At 49.9% G+C, this 21,049-nt stretch overlaps 1 protein-coding gene across 4 annotated transcripts in view; it reads right to left on the minus strand.

The window, feature by feature from the left end:
• Window positions 1–21,049, minus strand: part of Tbc1d8 (TBC1 domain family member 8) — a 105,930-nt gene that overhangs the window by 18,429 nt on the left and 66,452 nt on the right. For 2 of the 4 annotated variants that reach the window (XM_029538589.1, XM_029538588.1), the window contains exons 3-9: window positions 17,747–17,865; window positions 16,089–16,317; window positions 13,285–13,525; window positions 4,015–4,222; window positions 1,836–2,033; window positions 1,460–1,519; window positions 822–995 (exon numbers count right to left, since the gene is read on the minus strand). In XM_029538589.1, coding sequence (XP_029394449.1) covers window positions 822–995; window positions 1,460–1,519; window positions 1,836–2,033; window positions 4,015–4,222; window positions 13,285–13,525; window positions 16,089–16,317; window positions 17,747–17,865 — 1,229 coding nt within the window. The remainder of the gene's footprint in view (window positions 1–821; window positions 996–1,459; window positions 1,520–1,835; window positions 2,034–4,014; window positions 4,223–13,284; window positions 13,526–16,088; window positions 16,318–17,746; window positions 17,866–21,049) is intronic. The other 2 variants (XM_021197466.2, XM_021197465.2) reach the window with 1 other exon arrangement.

Below are 21,049 nucleotides of genomic sequence, written 5' to 3' on the forward strand. Positions count from 1 at the left end.
AAGAAGACTCGGCTTGGATTTAAAAGGCTGGTAAGCTAGGAAGCTGCGTGCTTGCTAATTGTTCTTGGAACTACCACCTGGGCCTGTGGCTGCAGCGTGGCTGCCTGACTGCCTGCCAGGGTCCCGTTCTAGTCTATTCACCAACTATACATGACTCCTACCTCCCTATTATAAATTAAGCAACAGGGACTGGCAAGATGGCTCAGCAGGTAAGAGCACTGAATGCTCTTCCAAAGGTCCTGAGTTGAATTCCCAGCAACCACATGGTGGCTCACGACCACCTGTAATGAGATCTGATGCCCTCTTCTGATGTGTCTGAAGACAGCTACAATGTACTTATAATAATAAATAAATAAAATCCTTTTTTAAAGGCTTAATAATTAATTAATTAAGCAACAGGGCCTGGGGAAATGGGTCTATGGATAAGGAGGGCTTGTGGTATAAACAAAGACTTGAGTTTTGAATCTCCAGCACCCAGGTGAAAATGTAGTAATTTCAGTGTTGGGGTCCAGGGATAGCAGAGATGGGTGGATCCCAGGATTCTGCCAGTCTGGCCCAAATGCAAACTTCAGGTTCAGTGAGGAGCAAAGAAAAGCCCTTGTGAAAGGCACACCCAGAAGGCGTGGCTAGTAACAGACTCATTGCACCCCGGAAACCTACGGGGCAGCACCATCCTGTGGGCAGGCCACACTCCACGAAGAGCCAGCCCCTACTGCTCTTCACTTGGTGCCTAGGACAAAAGAAGCGATGGACACTCAGGGCACCCTGGCCACCAGGCCACGCCACTCCCCAGAGCTGCTGCTCACTGGCACCTCACTCACCAGGCGGGAGTCGGGGCTCTGGCTGCCAGACTGCTGGAAGACGGCAGTCAGGGGCTCGGGGTGTGGCAGGGGTCGCTTCTCCTTCTCTCTCTCTTCGCTACTCTGAGAAGACACCATCTCAAGATCCTCAAACTTGTCAGTGCAGATGCTTGTTGAGTAAAACACAGGTGAAGCCTGCAAGTTAAAGAGAGGAGGCACAGAGAGCACTGCGTGTCACGACGTGGAGCCCCAACCAAGCACGCGACCACCGTCTGAATACCTAGAACCCGTGTTTATTGTCAGGTACGTGTGACAGAGATGGGATCCCAGAGCAAGCTGGCTAGGGAGAGTAGCCATGTCAGCACACCCTGAGTCCGACTGAGAGAGCCTGCCTCAATGATCAGGATGAACCCTATATCCACCACGTGTACACATATGTACACACATATGTCCACACACATGCATACATATATGCTTATAACACATGCACGGAAATTTAAAGATTAAAAGATGTTTCCTAATGGAAATCACGGCTAATGATGTCCCAGCAAACCCAAGTACATTCTTGGATCTCTCCAGTCTTAAGATGAGAAACGCTCTCTCTTAACATATTATAGCCACCCTGAGCATCAGTCCCAGCAACCTTGAAAAGGGGATACCTGTGCTTCAGAATATGACAAGTGTCCCCACAGGGATGGGTGTCCCACTGCTCCTCTAACCTGGAGGGGAGGGGGTGTCATATCAACTTCTCCAACCCAGGCAGTATGTGGAGGTCAACCCTCCAACATGCAGTTGCTCCCTCATGAGCCCTTCTGCTCCAGGCAACCCCCCAACTCAGAACACCAGGGCCATCAGATGTGGCATCACACTAACACACAGCCCAGCCGTCTTCCCCTACACACACATACACACACACACACACACACACACACACACACACACACACCATCTTTCTAAGCACTCCCTTTGGAGACCATGGCCGTCCCAGAGGTGACAAGAAGAGTTACGGAATGCTGTCTCTGTAAAGACTCCTACCATGTCATCATCACTTGGGGAGGAATCATAATGCACAGGGTGGTTGGCGTGGACCTGCTTCAGTCTCAGCAGCAGGCCCTCCACCAAGTTCTCTCTGTCCTTGAGCTCAATGAACTGGAAGGCCATCTTGCTGCGGATGCTCACGATGATGGGGTTGGGCAGCAGGCTCGTGTCTTCCATCTTCTCAATGCTCACTACCTGGAACAGAGACGACACACAAAGTACAAGACAGGCGGCCTGGCAGGTGTGTGATCACGCCCTCAGACACATCCAGGAAGAGCTCTGTGCAAAGGCAGGAAAGTGGGCTGGGCAGCGTTACCTGTCAGTGCCACCAGGGGGCAGCAGCCCAAGGCTCTGTTCACAGGTTGAGTGGCTTGGCAAACTAAGATCACAAAGTAGCAATTAGCCTCCAAAAAAGAAACTCCAACCCACACTACATCATAGATGAAGCCTGGCGGAGCTGGGCTACCTGAAATAAGTCACTCATAAAAAAGATAACTACCAGGGCTGGAAAGGTGGCTCAGCAGCTAGGAGCACAAACAAAGTAGGAGTGCTGAATGACTCCATTGAGGGGCTTTAGTCTCTAAGTGGGAGAGTCTCAAGTTGGGAAGATGGACGTCCCAGAGGTGATACTGGGGATGGTTATGTAACAGCATGAACATGCTTGGTGCCACTGAAATGCATACTAACAGTGGCTAAGAGGGTGAATTATGGGATGCGTGCTCTGGAGAGTTCTGAGTTTTCCTTTTGAGGACGGGGTTTAGCTATGTAGCTCTGGATGGTCTGGCACTCACTGTGTAGACCAGGCTGGCCTTGAACTCATAGAAATCTGCCTGCTCCTGCCTCCCAAGAGCTGGGACCACACCTGACTTGGCTTTCTTAGTTGACTGTTTCTAAAAAGAACATATTAACTGCCGAATGACAACATGGAGATCAGGGATCACGGGGTGGGGCAAGGGGGGTGAACTTTCTAAGTAATTAAGGCCCAGGACGGGCACACAAGCAGCCAGCTGTCCTCATGGGTTGGGGTCTTGGTGCTAAGGTGCCTGAGACCAAAGGACTGAGCTGTCTACATCCGGACAGAAGCTTATCTTGTTTCTGACCTCCACCAAGAGAATCATGAAACTTTTATAAAAAGATTTATTTATTATATGTGAGTACACTGTAGCTGTCTCAGATGCACCAGAAGAGGGCATCAGATCTCATTACAGATGGTTGTGAGCCACCATGTGGCTGCTGGGAATTAAACTCTGGAAGAACAGCCAGTGCTCTTAACCGCTGAGCCAGCTCTCCAGCCCCAAATTATGACATTTTACAGTAAGATACTAACTTTACATTTTTAAGCTGAAGTTCTAGGAGTGTACGTAAGTTGAGGAATTTGCCGTTTGGTTTCTGCAGGTGACACTTTTAATAGGCTGCTTCTCTCTCGGGGGAGGGAAAAGGGGAGAGCTCCAATTCCCAGCACACTCTTTAACAGCGGCTTCACCAGAGAGGAGGAGGTTGCAACGCTCTCTTTTCCCAGCCCTTCTAGGCTAATTCTGGGCTGCTAAAGCAACACCAGAGGAGCCACAGCCACCCCAGGAATGAGCAACTCAGGTCCTGCTCCTCAGAGAACCAGAGGACCATCCTTAGAATAAAGTCCTGGTATGTGGACACCCTTCCTCCGCCCTGACATGGCAGCAGCAGCAGCAGCAGAGGCTGCAGTTTGGATATGATTCCCACGGGACCCCAGAGGCTCACCAGTGAGAAGCATGGTCCCTGTGAAGCTGTGCTAGGAGGAGGTAGGTTAATTAGAGGTGGGGTTCGTGGGGTTGGGCCTCTGGGAACATTTCCCCCAGAAAGGACTAGTACAATTATCAGGAGACCTCAGTTGTCAGAAAACAGGTCACTTGGAACAGCAACAGGACTGGCCTTTGCTCTCGGCTTTACCATGTGATAGTTCCAGCCACCACTGCATCACCAGTTTTTGATAAGGCCTTGATCAGATCTAAGCCCAAACAAAACATAGCATCTTTTTTCTTTTGTTATGAGCTAACCCTCTTCTCTTTATAAGTTTATCTGGCCTTGAGTGTTTTGTGTTTGAGCAACATAAAACAGACTCAAACACTTGGGTACAGATTGCACAGGGTGCTTCGGGAGCGCAGAGCAGGCAAGCACGGGTGAGAAATGTTAGGTCTACCTCTCTCAGGGGAAGCACAACATTACAGCAGCCGTCCTCTCTGCTGGCAAAGCAGATGTAGCTGTCAGAGGAGAATATCCGTCCGGCTGTGTGGCAGCGACTGAAGGGCGTCCAGAGGGAACAGTCTGCCACAGCGTGTAGCTTCTCCTCCCTCGGCAGCCTGAAGAAAGCCCGGAAGAACTCGTTCTGTGCTCTGGCCTCCAGGTCCCTGGGAAGCAATGGGGACAGAGGAAATGAACAGACAAGTTCACAGAGAAAAATGCCTCGACGCCCACTGGCCCAGCTGGACAGCAAGGGCGTGCAGACTGGCTGTATTGCCTAGAGACTGCGTCAGCCTCCAGGGCTCCAAGTTCACAGCCAACCCCTAAAGCAAGCAGAGCATACTGAGTCCGCACAGAGATAACTGCATGAGCCCATGAGTCAGGATGTACTTTCCTGGGGGCTAGACAGAAGGCCCTGAGGTCAAAAGCGCAGGCTGCTCTTCCAGAGCAGCCAGGTTCCATTCCTAGCACCCACAGAGGCTCACACTTGTCTCTAATTCTAGTTCCAGGGAGGATCCAATGCCCTCTTACGGCTCCCGCAATCACAAGGCCCATGTGTGGTACACAGGCATATGCATGCAGGCAAAGTGCCCATACACATACATCTTTAAAGAAAGAAGCATGCCTGACTGGTTTGGTTTGACCACAAAAATGGCATAAAAATGTAAATATCAAAAAGTCAGGTTACTCTTAAGTGTGATGGTTTGAATAGGAATGGCCCACAGACTCACGTGTTTGAATACTCGGCCCATAGGGAGTGGCACTATTATTAGAATGTGTGGCCTTGTTGGAATAGGTGTGACCTTGCTGGAGCAAGTGTGTCACTGTGAGGGTGGGTTTTAAGGTCTCAGAAGCTCAAGCTCTGCCCAGTGTGGACACAGTCTCCTTCTGCTCCCTGAGGATCAAGACGTGGAACTCTCAGCTCCCTCTCCCGCACCATGTCTGCCTGCACGCCGCCATGCTTCCTGCCTTGATGATAATGGTCTAAACTTCTGAAGCTGTAATCCAGCCCTGATGAAATGTTTTCCTTTATAAGAGTCATGGTGTCTGTTCCCAGCAGTAAAACCCTAACTAAGACACTGAGTGCTGCCCAGGATATGGGGAATCGTAGCCGTCCCACGCTTCCGGTGGGCATGTGAAGTGACGTGCTTTGTGTAAGAAACCAGTTTCACTGCTTAAGGAGACTCACCATTTGCCCAGAAATTCTACTCCTGGGAATGCACAAACAAGAGACATGTAGGCCTGCTAACAACTCACATGCTAACGTTAACACTAACAAAAGGTGGCCCAAATATCAATTGATGGACAGCTAAATACAACGTGGCATGTCCCTTTACCTGGATAGAAAGAAAGGACTCAGCCACAAAACAGGAGGAAACACATGGCAATGCGGATGAAGCTTAAATACGCCAAGTATGGGGCCAGACACAGAGACCTCAGCCTGACTCTGGCCACACGGCAGCTGACAAATCCTTACATCATCCCAGCACAGCTAAAACGTCAACAGAGTCCTGTGTAGTAAGTAAGAAGCCAGCCCCATATGAGGGTCGTCGTCACCAGCCCGTCCTCTCAGGCAGGGTTTGGTCACTTCCTTCTCAGACGAAAGGTTGGGGTAAACTCCAAACTCGAGTGACACTGAGAAGGACTGTCTTTTTTTGTGTGTGTGGGATTTAGTAAAGAAGCCTTGATGCCATAGACACACAGACAGACAGACAGACAGACAGACAGCAATGTGGTGGGGGCTTTGAGGCTGAGTAAGGGGCCCTTCTTTCTTCAGAGGAGAGAGGAGGAGCTGTACCACACGACCATGGCACCGCCTGACATTTAGGCTATCTCTGATTCCTGGCTGGCATCAGGGAAGGAGGGGCCCTGTTACCCTGAGACTCCTGTGCATGCCAGCTGTGAGGGTAGGGAGAGCTAGAATCTAGACCTTAAAGGCAGGGCCACCATGGGGCCTCCCAATCCTTCCTTCTACAGAAAGGCCAGCACACAGCAGTCACGAGCTAATACTTGGGATACACCAGCCAGCTCAGGCTAGCAGCCTCCGATGAAGCACCTGTGAGGGTGGTACTGCCCCGGTAGCAGCAGCCTCAAACCAGAAGGTTCTAGCTCTAGATGCCATGCATGCCTTTATTAAACTTAGCTTCCATTCCTAAGACTTCAGGGACTTAGAAACATAAGCAAATCCTAGAAACTTAGAGGGAAAGAATTTATTACTTTCCCCACAAATCCAGGATTTAGTCCAGACTAGATGTCCCTCCTAGATTAGACAAATGTGCCAAAAACAGATTTCTCCCTCTCTCTTCTCTCAGCAACCGTCTGGAGCGCTTTACAGAAGAGCTGCGTCGGGGCTGACAGGCCAACTCTCACCCCATCTGCTTACTTAGGCCACACAGGATGCAGCTGTGAATCAGCAGCGGCCACAAGCTCAGACTGAGTGACAGGCTGAGTGACAGGCTAGGCCAGCCTGGTTTCTTCCTCACCTTGGCACTCAAGAGCTCTAGCCATATGCAATATAGGATCATGCCTTGTTCCATCCGGGTTCAGAAAGGCCAGAGTGGGTCCTATGCTGCCGGCTTGCCTCAACAGGGCATGGCTATGTGTCTGGAAAATGCAAGGATTAGCAACTCAGGAACAGGGCTCCAAGGGCAGATGCTGCTCTTCCTTGGTGTCCCTGTCCACATGGAAGAGTTCCCTCTCAAATGTGTGTTCACTCAGAACATAACCAGAATTGTCAAGGCCAGAGCTTGGGCACCTATGGACCAAAAAGGTACGTTTAACATCCCACCCTGACATGCCAATTACAGAAACAAGCTGTGGTAGTTTGAAATGTGTGATGGTTTGTATATGCTTGGCCCAGGGAGTGGCACTATTAGGAGGGGTGGCCTTGTTGGAGTAGGTATGTCACTGTTGGTGTGGGCTTTAAGACCGTCATCCTAGCTGCCTGGAAGTCAGTCTTCTGCTAGCAGCCTTCAGATGAAGATGTAGAACTCTCAGCTCCTCCTGCACCATGCCTGCCTGGATGCTGCCATGTTCCTGCCTTGATAACAATGGACTGAACCTCTGAACCTGTAAGCCAGCCCCAATTAAATGTTGTCCTTATAAAGAGTTGTCTTGGTCATGGTGTCTGCTCATAGCAATGACACCCTAACTAAGACAAATAGGAACAGCCCTCATAGAGGCAGTCAAGTCAGTTCACTTCTGCTACCTTTGTGTAGCCACGCTTCTCCACTATGATGATAATGGACTGCACCTCTGAACTGTAAGCCAGCCCCAATTAAATGTCCTTTATAAGAGTTGCAGTGGTCATGGTGTCTGTTCACAGCAATGAAACCCTGACTAAGACACAAGGGCTGAGGAAAAGGAGAGCATTCAACAGTCCACACTGCAAAGAACAGATAGAGAGGTGCAGTGACCTCCCAAGTCCCCAAGTCCATGAGCTTACGGAGAGGGAGGCCTGGGACAGGTAGGAGTGGCCTCGTTGACCTTGAAGCTGGAGGGAACGAGGCTATTGCCATCCAGATGAAGATTTTTATCCACTCCAAGGCGCAGCCTCAGGTGTAACGGCCCTCCCTGTGGGCGGGGCCCTCTGTCCGGTGAGAGGCTGTTCCCAGACTCCACCATAGGAAACACCACCTGATCCCTGCACCTTCAAGCCAATGCAGACCAAAGAGAAGGCACGGGACAGGCTCCTCTTCTCCACCCGCTCAGCCGTGGGTCCAGGCGAGGAGTCCGCATGCTTCAGCAAAAGCGGCTTCTGAGGAAACCACCCACACTGGCTCTCAAGAGAGCAGGGCCTAGCCATGCTGCCCGGGAGACTCCCCTTGGGGCAGCCCAGCGGGCGCCTGTGGAGGTGGGAGGGTGAGGGGTGGTGGGTCTTCCCTTGAAAGAGGCCTCTTCTGTGACAGCTAACTTTATGTTTTAAGTTTAAATCATTGTGTTGAACAGATCTAGAAAACAAATATGTTGCTAACCCAGTGGTTCTCAACCTGTTGGTTGTGACCCCCTGTGGGGGTTGTTGAATGACCCTTTCACAGTGGTTAGCTAAGGCCATCAGGAAGACACAGATATTCACATTACGATTCATAACAGTAGTAAAATTATAATTATGAAGTAGCAATGAAATGATGTTATGGTTGGGGGAGGGGCAGGGTAGCAGCATTGGGAAGGTTGAGAACCTCTGCTCTAACTGTGACTTCACTTGCTTGAGGACAGACAGCTCCCTGGAATGCTGAGGGCTGTTCCTGTGAGATAAGCCACACGTTTCCACAGCCATAAGTAAACAAGCATGGCTGCACCGGTTGTAGAGGGTGAGTGTTCGATCACACACAGGTGTGTAAGCACGTCGGGATGTATGCTTGCCCCTGATTGGACACAAGAGGGAAGTACTTAGCTTCGTGGGTTTGCCTTTATAAGCTCCTAACACTAACGTGAACTGGGCACACACACTGGGAACCCTCAGAACAGACCTGGCCAGTTATTTAATAAAGCTTGCTTCAAATCTGGCTCAGAATTTGTGGTCCCGGTCTTATCCTTGCCCGGTGGGGCTGATACTTCCCCTGCAGTCCTCCTGTTCCCAGCTTGCTCTGATCCGACCATGGGAAGTGGGCGCTCTGATGGGGCCAAGGGAGGGGAGCAGGACAGTGGACTGGCTCAGTAGGATGAGGCCAAAGAGGTCTGTAGAGCTGGAAGGGCAGAGGCAGGGGCTGCACTGAGGACCCAGAGCCTAGCAACGACGGGGAGAAGAGTAATTCTGACTCCCAACCTAAACACATCCCAGTAATCCACCTGCCTGGGAGACTGCAGACCAGAAGAGGCTCATTGCCTCTCCAAGCTGCCCTGCCCTCCCCCTATACAAACTGGTTGGCTATCTGGCCACACCCTAACTTTAGGATAAACACTTTTTGTTTGGGAATTTCAGGATCAGCTTATTCCATTACCCCTACTGCCCAGGCGGCAGCATCCTCCCTCCCTCCTCACCACTACCCGGGCCCTACCTCCAGAGCTCTGCTAAAGATATGGGGTCCAGGTCCTCTCTGCACTGGGCAGCCTTCCCCCCCCCACACACACACACACAGTGGAAGGACCATAGGCCTGAGGTGACGAACAGGTAAACAGTTGCTTAGTAACCTAGGCCTTTGACCCTAAGGGTCACCACTGGAAAGCAGTCCTCTGGGAAGGGAAGTGAGAAGGGGGTGGGGGGGCGTGGGGAGGTATTCCAGCTTGTCCAGCCCGGTAGGCTGTTTTCCCAAACTTTAAAATCTGCCTGAGGCAGGGTGCCAAGGGGCCTGAGTCATTACCTGTTTACACCCACAGACCTGGTCTCCATGACAAAAGCTCCATGGGAGCCAGCCCAGGGGCAGCTACTAGACCTTTCACTTCAGAAACAGGGACCTGACAGGTGGGCATGCTGCTGGAGATCGGAGCCTGTAAGGGGGGGGGGGCGCCTGGGTCCAGCCCTGGGCACAGATGGGTCCAGCCCTGGTCACAGATGGTCCAGCCTTGGACACTCACCTGCTGGCCACCCCCACATTCCTGTCCTCCCTTTTCTTCCTTCTACTGGTGCCCAGGTAGAACTCGGAGTTGGCTGAGGAGGAGGACTTGGAGACACTTCCCGAGTCCTGGCCGTGAATGCCCACTGTCAACCCTGACACTTCTAAAACATCTCTCTCCATCTTACACAGTCCAGGGTCACAGCCAGAGAACGTGCCGGCCCCTGTCTCCCCACCCATCTCTTCACAGTAACCCCCACAGGCGTGCTCAGAGGCTCATCTCCTAGGACACTCTCTGTCCAGTTGACAACACTAAAGCACCAGGAAGGCTGGCTAGCCCCTGCGCAGCTGCAAGCAGGACGCTTGTGCAGTGTGGCTCAGGCTTGTAGCTGAGTAGATGCGGACAGGCAAGAGCAAGACTTTCCCTGGTCGCCTGCGAGGACTACTTATTTAAAGACCTACATGCCCACATCATGTCAGCATGGCTTTCTTTTGAAAGGATTTATCTATTTTATGTATAGGAGTACACTGTAACTTCAGACACCTCAGAAGAGGGCGTCAGATCCCAGTACAGATGGTTGTGATCCACCATGTGGTTGCTGGGAATTGAACTCAGGACCTCTGAAAGAGCAGATGGTGTTCTTAACCGCCGAGCCATCTCTCTAGACCCTGGATAGATTTTTATCAGCTACGGGGAAGCATGGCTTGCATGGCTCCCTGGCACCGGGATCTGTCTTTTCAAGCTGAATCTCCCCGGGTGGCTATAACGACTGAAGGGGAAGGTGGTAAGCAAACGCTTGGGGTGGGCATCAGAAAATGATAGAACAGAGAGAGGGGTACACCCGTCTCACAAGAAATCTCTCCCCTCATCAGAGGTAACTCAAATTTAGGTGTTCAGAGGAGACAGTGCATGCATGAGAAATTACCAATCTTAACTTTCTTTAAAGACTTTCTTCTTTTTTTTTTTTTTTTTCTCGAGACAGGGTTTCTCTGTATAGCCCTGGCTGTCCTAGAACTTACTTTGTAGACCAGGCTGGCCTCAAACTCAGAAATCCACCTGCCTCTGCCTCCCGAGTGCTGGGATTAAAGGCGTGTGCCACCATGCCCGGCTTCTTTAAAGACTTTCTATCTCCGAACGCTAGCCTGGAGTTTTTTTTTTTTTTTTTTTTTTTTTTTTTTTTTTTTTTTTTTTTTTTTTTTTTTTTTTTTTTTTTTTTATTTATATGAGTACACTGTAGCTGTCCTCAGACACATACCGGAAGAGTACATCGGACCCCATTACAGATGGTTGTGAGTCACCGTGTGGTTGCTGGGAACTGAATTCAGGACCTCTGGAAGAATAGTCAGCGCTCTTAACTGCTGAGCCATCTCTCCAGCCCATCCGTGGAGTTTTGAAGGAACTTAATACACACTGAGTGTTTTCTGCATAAAATGGCTGGGACATTTTTGTGTTTTTTTTTTTAAAAAGGGATATTTGCATAGACATTATGGGTTGGACATCCCTAACCTGATGTTCCATCCTCTGCTCTATCTAACACTGGATTTCGGGGCAGTCACATTTCCCCCCCCCCCCAGGTCTGTGTGTTCAGCCTTTATCATGAGATGACGCGGATAGCCAAGGGAGCTCTGGCACCGCATGACCAAGCTCTCTCTCAGGGAAAGCATCTCTTCTGTCTTCAACTGAACAGAAGATGGATGGGAATATTAAAAAGGTGAACTAAAACAAACAAACAACAAAACCCCAAGAGGCAGAGACCTGGTACAGCTGGTGGAGGCTTACCTAGGGTAAGCACCAGCAGGTGAGAGGGCGACATCTGAGAGGGAAGGGGGAAGGTTCACTCATAAGGAACTTGTTTTGAAAGTGTGATGGCCTGAGACAGATCCTCAGAATCCACATAAGCAGCTGGGCATAGTGACACACCCTTGTCATCCACAGCTAGGTCCCTGAGGTTCCCTGCCGGGCATAGTGACGCCCTTGTCACCCACTGCTATGTCCCTGAGGCTCCCTGGCAACCAGCCTAGTCCTCTTGCTGAGCTCCAGAGCAGTAAGAGCTTGTCTCAGACACAGAGCCGGATGGTGTTCCTGAAGAATGCCACACCTAAAGTCCTCTGACACACACATGCACGTGCACGCACGCGCGCGCGCACACACACACACACACACACACACACACACACGCACATTCCACAGCACGGCTGGACCTTGAAGACATTAAGTGGAATGGGTTCTTTGTAAACTCAGCTCAAGGATCCCACCTTACTAAGGGGCCTGCTCAGCTTCCCAGAGCAGTTAGTGACTGGCAGGGGGTGAATGCAGATGGCAGAATCATTCTGCAGGTGAATGGTGGTGGCAACCGGATGGGACATGAGCGTGACAAAAGCTTTTGACCTGTGCCACACTTATCCAGCCAAGATCCACAAAGCCCCAAACCAATCTGGCTCAAGCACTTGTGTTCTGAGCTTCAGGTGGTAATGCTGATCTTGTTTAAAGCAACAATCCAAATAAATCCGACCTCACAAAGTCGCCTCAAAGCCTGTCAGGTGTAGTCTAACTAAATAAATCCAAAGACTATTGGCTCTAAAGTAAAGGAATCAAAATGGTCCAGCTGTCCTGAACACCGCCCCCCACCCCAGAGGACACAATCTGACAAGAGGACTGGCTGGGTGACAGAGTACATCCCTAGCCAGCATCCACATGGGGGAAATGTCTAGTACCATCAAAAATAAAAATGTCTTAGGCTGGAGAGATGGCTCAGCAGTTAAGAGCGCTGGCTGTTCTTCCAGAGGTCCTGAGTTCAATTTGTAGCAACCACACGGTGGCTCACAACCATCTGTAATGGGATCTGATGCCCTCTTCTGGGTTGTCCGAAGACAGTGACAGTGTATTCATATACATAAAATAAATAAATGCTTTTCTAAAACTGAAATGTCTTCATGTTCACTGATAAACTGAATAACCAACTCGTACTGCAAGGGTGCCCACACTGTGGGCTTAAATATTTGAAGTAAAAGGGGACCTCCATCCAGAGAGCCATGCCTACCACATGGAGGAGAGGAGTGATAATGACAGTCACCATTTCCACTTCTGCCTGCCTAGATTAGCCACAGAGATGGCGCCCACCAGCTGGCTTGGTGGGTTTAGACATTCTGACCACACGACTTGATTCCAGGGACCCATGGGGTGGAGGAGAGAATTAACTCTCTCAAGTTGTCCTTCAACCTCCACACTCACACACTCAAAAGCACAACGGAAGAATGTAAAAAAGAAGTAAAAGATTGACCCTGGGAGTAGGGGGAAATTGGAGTGGCATTACATATATCAGGCAAGTCAGCCCTCAGTGTTTGTCGACTGTGTATCCTTGGATTCAACAACCATCCATCAAATATTTAGAAAGACAGCCTCTCTGTACCAAATGCATGCACTTTTCCTTAGTGCTCTTCCCTAGACAGTACAGTATGACAATTATTTATATGACATCGATGCTGTGTTAGGATAAGTCCTCTAGAGATCCTGCACAGCGTCTGGGCTTTTTAATCAGCCATATGAAAAGACTACAGTGTTTTATAGCAGGTTCTTGTGCAGATGTGGGTCAGATGCCCACAGGGATCCTGGAACCAATGGCCTAGGCAGATGGGAGAAAAGCAGGTTCCTAAGGCTGTCAAAAGCTGGGCATATGAAGGATGAGGCAGGCACAGGTCCCCTGAGCTACTAAGGGTCACCTGTGCTGAAGCCCTACCTCTTGGTGATCTGGCTAGGCTCCTGCAGGTTGGGGTCAAGATCAAAGACCTCGTTGTCCAGCAGCCTCCGGAGTGTGACATCTGCCAGCTGCTCCATGATCTTAAACACCTCGTCCAGGTTCAGAAACGTGGAGAAGTCTCGCTCCTTATTCTGCGTAGTGATCCGGATGGTGTCTGTGAGAAAGACGTTGGAGGTCCGCTCCAGCTTCTGGATATCCACCCAGGGGATCACAAGTTTAACTGCAAGAGAGAGGGACAAATGGGCATCAACCATCAGATGGGAGCAAACCTGAATTAAGTGGCACACAGTGCTCAAAATTCTCTCATAGCAAAAATAGAAATGTCTTTTGAGTCAGGGCAGGGAGGAGTCTAGGGCCATGCGGAGGCTACTGGGGAACACACAGCCTTGTTCCAGTGGCTTCGCACAGATTTGGGTGAAGCTTGCCAAGTTGCTGGCTCCTGCACACCTGTATGTCCCATACTTATCCAGGGAGCATCGTTCTGCAAGGCCAGATTAACTATGCGCACTCTCTCTCAAGAATACTTACACAGCTGTACAGTCATTAATAAACATCACAAAAATCATCCCTCTCTGAATGGAGTAGCTAAAAAACATTTCTACCATCTCTGTCTGATTACTTTGCAATATTGTCTTCTAGGCTCTGGTCATTTTAAAAGATACCACCTGTGCCATCCTTGACAAGATGTTCATTAGCTGCCTCTGTGTTTTCACACAAAGTATCTTACACTCACACACACAACTTAATTGATTCACACTACTACCAAGTCCAGTTTATTAAGTAACTGCCTGTGAGGAGCCCAGTGTCATGGTTTGCAATGCAACTGTTTGGATAGGAATTGTACCTTCAAAAGTTAATATGTCAGGGGCTTGGTCCAGTGTTGATGGTGCTATCCAGGCGAGATGGGTCTTTGATGCACCTTGTTCCTGGCCCCTTCCTGTCTGCAGTGAAACAGGAAGGTCCTGGACATGTGTTGTAACACTCTAAGTGTAAAGCCCCAGAGACCATAAACCAGGTAAGTCCTGCCCCTGTTTCTGTCAGGGAGTTTGGCCCAGTAAGGAATTCATCTATTCTGCATTGAAGCAGCTCGTTCAAATATGGAAGACAGGCAAACAAGTACAAAACGAGATTTGATGGAACCCAGCACAAAAACATAAACATGTGGAGAAGATACAGAGGGAAGGCTTCCTGGAGGGGACAAAATCAAAATTGGGTTTGGAAGAATCAACAGGCATTTACAGACAGGGTACACAAACAGGCAAGGGAAGGGTATTCAACTCAACAAGAATTTCAGACGGCGGGGGGAGGGGGGAGTGTGATCAGTGTGTAAAGAGAGGGAATGGTGTAGGCACGGTCGGTGTGCACAGGGTCCTGGAGCATCGAAGTAAAGCCACTGAGCAGAGAATGCACACCATGCTCAGGAAGCTCACCAAAGATGCTCAAGAGTGGCCCCCTAGAGCTGGCTTCCCTTGAAGTACAGGTGCAGAAAAGGAAAAGCAGGATTCATCACATTTGTTTTTTTGTTTTTGTTTTTTGTTTTTTTTAAAGATTTATTTATTTATTATATGTAAGTACACTGGAGCTGTCTTCAGACACTCCAGAAGAGGGCATCAGATCTCATTACGGATGGTTGTGAGCCACCATGTGGTTGTTGGGATTTGAACTCACGACCTTCAGAAGAGCAGTCGGCGTCTCTCCAGCCCCACATTTGTTGATTTACCTGCTGTGACAGTATTCCCTGACAAGCCCAGCTGAAGAAAAAGAGTGTTTACTTTGATTCACACTTCCCAGGTACAATCCATGGTGGGGGTAAAGGCAGAAGCCTGAGGCAGCTGGTTACATTGTATCCACAGTCAGGAAGCAGATGCAGACAGATGCTAATGCTCTGTCCTTTCTCCCTCCCTCTCCCTCCTCCCTCTCCCTCTCCCCCTCTCTCACACACTCACTCACACACACACACACACACACACACACACACACACACACACACACACACTCAGGATGGAGAGATATTAAGAGCACTGACTACTTGTGATGGTTTGAATATGTTTGGCCCAGGGAGTGGCACTGTTAGGGGGCGTGGCCCTGTTGGAGTGGGTGTTTCACTGTGGGTGTGAGCTTTGAGACCCTACTTTCCTAGCTGCCTGGAAGCCAGTCTTCTCCTAATGGCCTTCAGATGAAGATGTAGAACTCTCAGCTCCTCCTACACCATGCCTGCCTGGATGCTGCCATGCTTCCCACCTTGATGATAATGGACTGAACCTCTGAACCTGTAAGTCAGCCCCAATGAAATGTTGTCCTTATAAGAGTTGCCTTGGTCACAGCAGTAAAACCCAAACTAAGAAATTGCTTGTCCAGAGGACCCAGGTTCAAATCCCTGTCACCCTCTTCTGGCCTCCGTGGGCACCAGGCCCACAAACGCCCACAGACATAAAATAAAAACCTTTGAGAAGAATATATTCTCTTGCAAAACTCTTCAGTCTTTCGCTAATATACTGCATTTTCAAAGCATCTACACTACTAAAAACCTGGCAGTGGCTACTTGAGTTACCCAGAAATAAGTGTTTAAGGGAGCAAAAGGCACAAGGCACCCCGAAGTCAAGCCCCCTTGGAGGAGAAGCCTATATAATTAAGCAATAGTATCTGTACAAATCACGGGGAAATGGATAGAGCACACTTGGAAAATAGTCCCGTTCACAGCTTCTCTCGGAAGCAGTGCTAAGCACCCCTGGGCTGAGCGCATCTGTGAGTTCAGGGCCAGAAGGCTCTCGGCTCACACTTACGTTCCTTGCCCAGGAAGAAGGAGTAGAAGCAGAGGTGGTTGATACTGAGGTACAGCCAGCCCTGGCGGGGCACCCTGCCCTTCCAGCAGCAGCAAGAATAGTAGGTGACCAGCTTCTCTGCCTCGGGGAAGTTGAACCTGGCCTCGAACTTCACCAGGGCTTCTCGGAACTTCTCGGGCTCCTCCTCCTGCTCTGCCAGTCTGCTGCTGGTCTCCTCAGCAATCAGAGCCTGAGGCACAGAAAGACGACACTTACCCAGCCAGCCAGACCACCGTTAGACTGAAGGGGAAGGAGGACAGGAAGCGGGAAGGACAGATGGGCGAGAGTGAAAGAGGACAAACTGACCCAAAAGATGTAAAAAACCCAACCTTGTTTTGGAAAATTTGAGTTAAACATTAATACTTCAAAAACATCTTCCTGACCGGGCATGGTGGCGCACGCCTTTAATCCCAGCACTTGAGAGGCAGAGGCAGGCGGATTTCTGAGTTCGAGGCCAGCCTGGTCTACAGAGTGAGTTCCAGGGCAGCCAGGGCTATACAGAGAAACCCTGTCTCGAAAAGATTAAAAAAAAAAAAAAAATCCTTCCTTGTCAGATTCAAAATGGTGATAAAGGGCCATCAAGATGGCTCAGTGAGTAAAGGTGCTTGCAGCCAAGCCTGAGGATCTGAGTTTGATCCCTAGTACCACCTCCTGCACACACACAATTCCCCCAACACACACCATTTGAAAGCTTAGCAAATTGGTTTAATTTTACAAATTTCTCCTGACATTATGAACCACAAGATAATGATTAAGAATTTTTAGGGGCTATTTCGCATGCCCAGTTTGCTGTTGTCCTGGAAGGGTTCTCGTAAGGCATGTAGAGCTTCGATAGGGGCCAGGTGCTATAGTGCCTGTGCAGAGGTGCCGCTGAGGAAGAAATTGGGTGGTGGTTGGGGAAGCAGCCAAACGTCCAGACTTGACAGGAAAGCATCCTTCACATTTGGTCATCGAAAGGGGTGGGGGGTGGGGGATGTCCACTTTATCCCTCAGGAGGGGGCAATGTCCACTTTATGCCTCAGACTCCTCCATCATGAGCCCTGCATCCTGGGGACTAGACTACCCTGGCTTGTGGTTGTTGTTGTTGCTGCTGCTGTTGTCTTTGACAGCATCTCCTCCATCCCAGGCAAGCTTCTGACTCACTTTGTAGCCCATGCTAGCCTCTTCCTTGGACCCTCCTGCCTCAGCCTCCCCAGTGCTGAGATTACAGAAGGGAGCCTCCACACCTGGGAAAGAGACATGCTTTAGAAAGTAGTGAGCGCCAACGTGTGGAGAATCCAAATGTGTCAGCCCCAAACATGCTGCTTTGGCATAGGGGTTCTTCTGAGCTGAAGACTCTGTCGTCTCCATCTACCTAAAAATTGCCAAGGAGCTCCTCGTACAAGGGCAGCCTCCCCCAGCCAGTATTGAAAGCCCTGACCAGCAGGAAGGGAGAGGGGAAGGGCCAGTCAGAAGTAAACAGAGGCCACTCTTTACTAAGTGAATTCCCTTTGTTTTATGTAACTTGACAGAAAATGTAGCCAAAGTGTAAAAAAAAAAAAAAAAAAAAAAATTTAGCCAAAGTGAGAGGGAAGGAAGGAACAGGCAGGTGGGGAGAAGCAACTTAAAGCTCAGCCCACCTTCACCTTCCCTTTGACAAAGCTGGCGATGTCATCTTTGTTGTCAAAGACTGACAGGGTGTGCAGCAGGTTCTGCTCCAGCCAGTCCCAGTGCCGGTTGATTTCCTCCAACGTTGCACCTGGATTTAGACAGACAGAAACACATCAGGCAAAGAAGGAATTGCTAAAACATGAACTCATTTCCCAACTCCTGCCATGTATGAGTCTGTGTGTATTTTACACTATGGGCGTCACTCTGCTGTAGAACGGCCCCGCTTTGTTAAAACAGAGTCTCCTCCTGCCTCTGGGCACCCGCAGGCACCGATCCTATGGCCACAGGCAGCCCAGGTGACTGGGGGGGGGGGGTCACCCTTCAGAGTGCTGTGGCCATCGTGTCTGCTCTGCCTCTACTCGGTGACAGAGATGTTGGTGACTGCACAGATACCCCAACACAGAACACGCCCCAGAGAGCAGACTCATTGCCAACAGGCTCACACAGTGTAGCCTGTGCTCTGAAAGGCCAAGTTCGCCGTGGAAGAGCCTGTTGTAAAGTCCTGGTGGCCATACAAGAATGTCACCACTTGGGAGCAGCAGAGCTTGACCCAGCCGGGGCAGCCTCACAAAACATCTGTCTACAGATGTTTTGGGCCATTTACAGCAGTAGCCCTCAAACACCTAGAGTTCTTACAGTGCATGTTAACTTAAAATAAAGCACGCACACAAAAGCATTATGTCATAGTCAATCTGCCAGTTAACTTCTTTAGAAGGCAATTGAAATGCTCACCATACTACCAAAGCGCTAAGTGACACTGCTAACTAAGGCATGGCCATGTCCACTGTCTCCGTTTCTTCTCAAGGAGCCCTCTATTCATCTGTACCAGATGATGGACACTGGACATGGGGACCACGTCCAGCCTCTTGTGAGAGCAGATGCCTGCCCTTCCTGAACACAGGCACAGTCCCTGACCAGAAGTTTTTTCCGTCTCCATTTCAAAAATGGGACAAGGTTAAGCCCAGAGAAACTAAAGCTACTGGCCCATAGTTCAGCATCACCCAGAGCAAGCGGGAGGCCGGGAGGGTCACCAGAGTCACTAGCCATCCCAAAGCAGGCGGGTTTTGCTTAAAAGTGTGTTTCATTTCTCTCCATGTTACTTGCACACCCAAGTGTAAATTCACACGGAAATATTGGAAATACACATCACTGTCCCCTCTTCTGAAACCTCTAATCTGAAAGGACCAAGTCTGAATCGTAGCAATGCTGTCACAGCATAAAAGCCCACACCCGCCTGACGGCTCAGAACCTACAGACACTCTTCTCACACAAGCTTTAAAATAGAGCACTAAAAAGATGTAGGCTGTGGGTAAGTGGACTTCATGCATAGACCGTGGCTCCCATCCCCACAATACTGTATCCACACAAGAACTCCATCAGCCAAAAGAATCGCTTCCATTGCATGCAATCAAATAGCAGAGGGGTCAGCCAGGACTTGTGATTCAGGTCCATGGAAATAAAGCCTGTGTTAAATGAGGCTGCTGTTCTGCGTGGTCAGACAGAGGAGGGACAGCAAAGTACCTAAGAGACTATTTCGTTAAGGAAAATCGAGAGCTAAGTGATACAAAGTACCCAATCCTCAGTACCACCCAGACAAGCATACCTGTGTCCTCACTGACTCCACCATTGTCCCCAGCACGAGGAGCCAGCCACGTGGCTCTCTGCCCAGTGCCTCTATTCACAGCATGACCCATGACCTTCTCTTCCCTCCAGTTGCACCTCCCACATGGGTCTTAGCAGGAGTCAGTCCTGGAGTGAGAGGCTCTTCCTGCACATTTCTCCAGACAGGGAAAGCTCATTTTAAAACAAAATCAAGCCACCCGAGGCCAGCCTCTACATGTCCGTCTGTCTCTGTGTCTGCTTTCTCTCTCTCTCTTCTGACCTGAACCCAGGACCCAGAGCATCTACTTGGCCCCTCAGCTGACTGTGGCACACCAGGGGCTGGCACGGCTCAGGTGGGTTTCCTGCCTCTTACCCGTGCATTCCTTCCCTCCAGTGACCATGTCCTTCACACAGACAGCACCTTGCAAAAGCTAGTTCTACCACAGTCCGTGAGCGCACACAGAACTGGAGAGGGCAGGCCTTCATTTGCCATCATAATAAAACCAACCAGGTCACTATGCAAACGAAAGAAGGCTAGACAGAAGAGGACCCGGTTTCTATCAGCTTTCAGTACTCAGTTATGGTTCTTCAGATATACTTCCTCATTTGTAAAAACAAAACAGGGGAGAGGGAAGGAGGGGGAGAGGGAGAGGGAGGGAGAGAGGAAGGAGGAGGGAGGGAAGGAACAAGGGGAGCAACTGACCTGTAAATGGAAGTGCAAATATTTGTCCTGGGTCACATTTCAAATGAAGGGCATACCAACCTTGCAAAGGAGCACCCTGGGGTCTTCGCACTCTTTAATGCCTGCACTGGCTAAGGCAGCTCCAAAAGAGCCGTCTGCACTCAGCAGAAGCTCAGATTCTCCCTGAAATCCCTTCTTCCTGCATGAACCTTCCCAGATGCCTGGCCGCCGATGATGTTTTATTTGTTTTAAATATTAAATCATGCGCACACGTATGTATGTAAGTCGTACGCATTTTTCAGTTATATATGGTGTGGGCTGGGGTATTGTACAGTGAGTGCAGTTAACTTTGGAGCACAGAAGGAGGTGTTTGAACCCCTAACGCTGAAGCTACAGGCAGCTGCCCTCCCCCCCCCAGCATGGTAGCTGGGAGCCACAATCAGGTCCTGTGCAAGAGCACCACTTGCTCTCCACTGCTGAGCCTCCTCTTCATCCCCTGGGATACAGTAGCCTACCATCAGGGCCACCAGGACCAATGACTTAACTACTATAACCTTCAACTGGCCAGTGTATACCATGAATAAAGCCAACTGTCATCGTCTCAATCCCAATATATCACTGTGGAATTAAGACTTGAGACAGGAGCTTACAGATAGCCCAGTGGTTAAGAGCACTGGGCTGTTCTTCCAGAGGACCTGGGTTCAATTCCCGGCACCCACAAGATGGCTTACAACTACCTGTAACCCCAGTCTCAAGGGATCTGACTCCTTCTTCCAACCTCTGTGGCCCCCAGGCACACATGTGGCACATAAATGCAAATCCAGCACAACACTCATACACTGTAAATAAAAATATATATATTTTTTAAAATGACTTGAGACAGGATGTGGAGGCGCATGCCTTGAATCCCAGCACTCTGGAGGCAGAGGCAGGAAGAGCTCTGTGAGGTAAACCTGATCTCCATGAGTTCCAGGACAGCCAGGGCTAC

Source organism: Mus pahari, chromosome 5 (assembly GCF_900095145.1).
Source record: "Mus pahari chromosome 5, PAHARI_EIJ_v1.1, whole genome shotgun sequence".
NCBI lineage: Eukaryota > Metazoa > Chordata > Mammalia > Rodentia > Muridae > Mus > Mus pahari.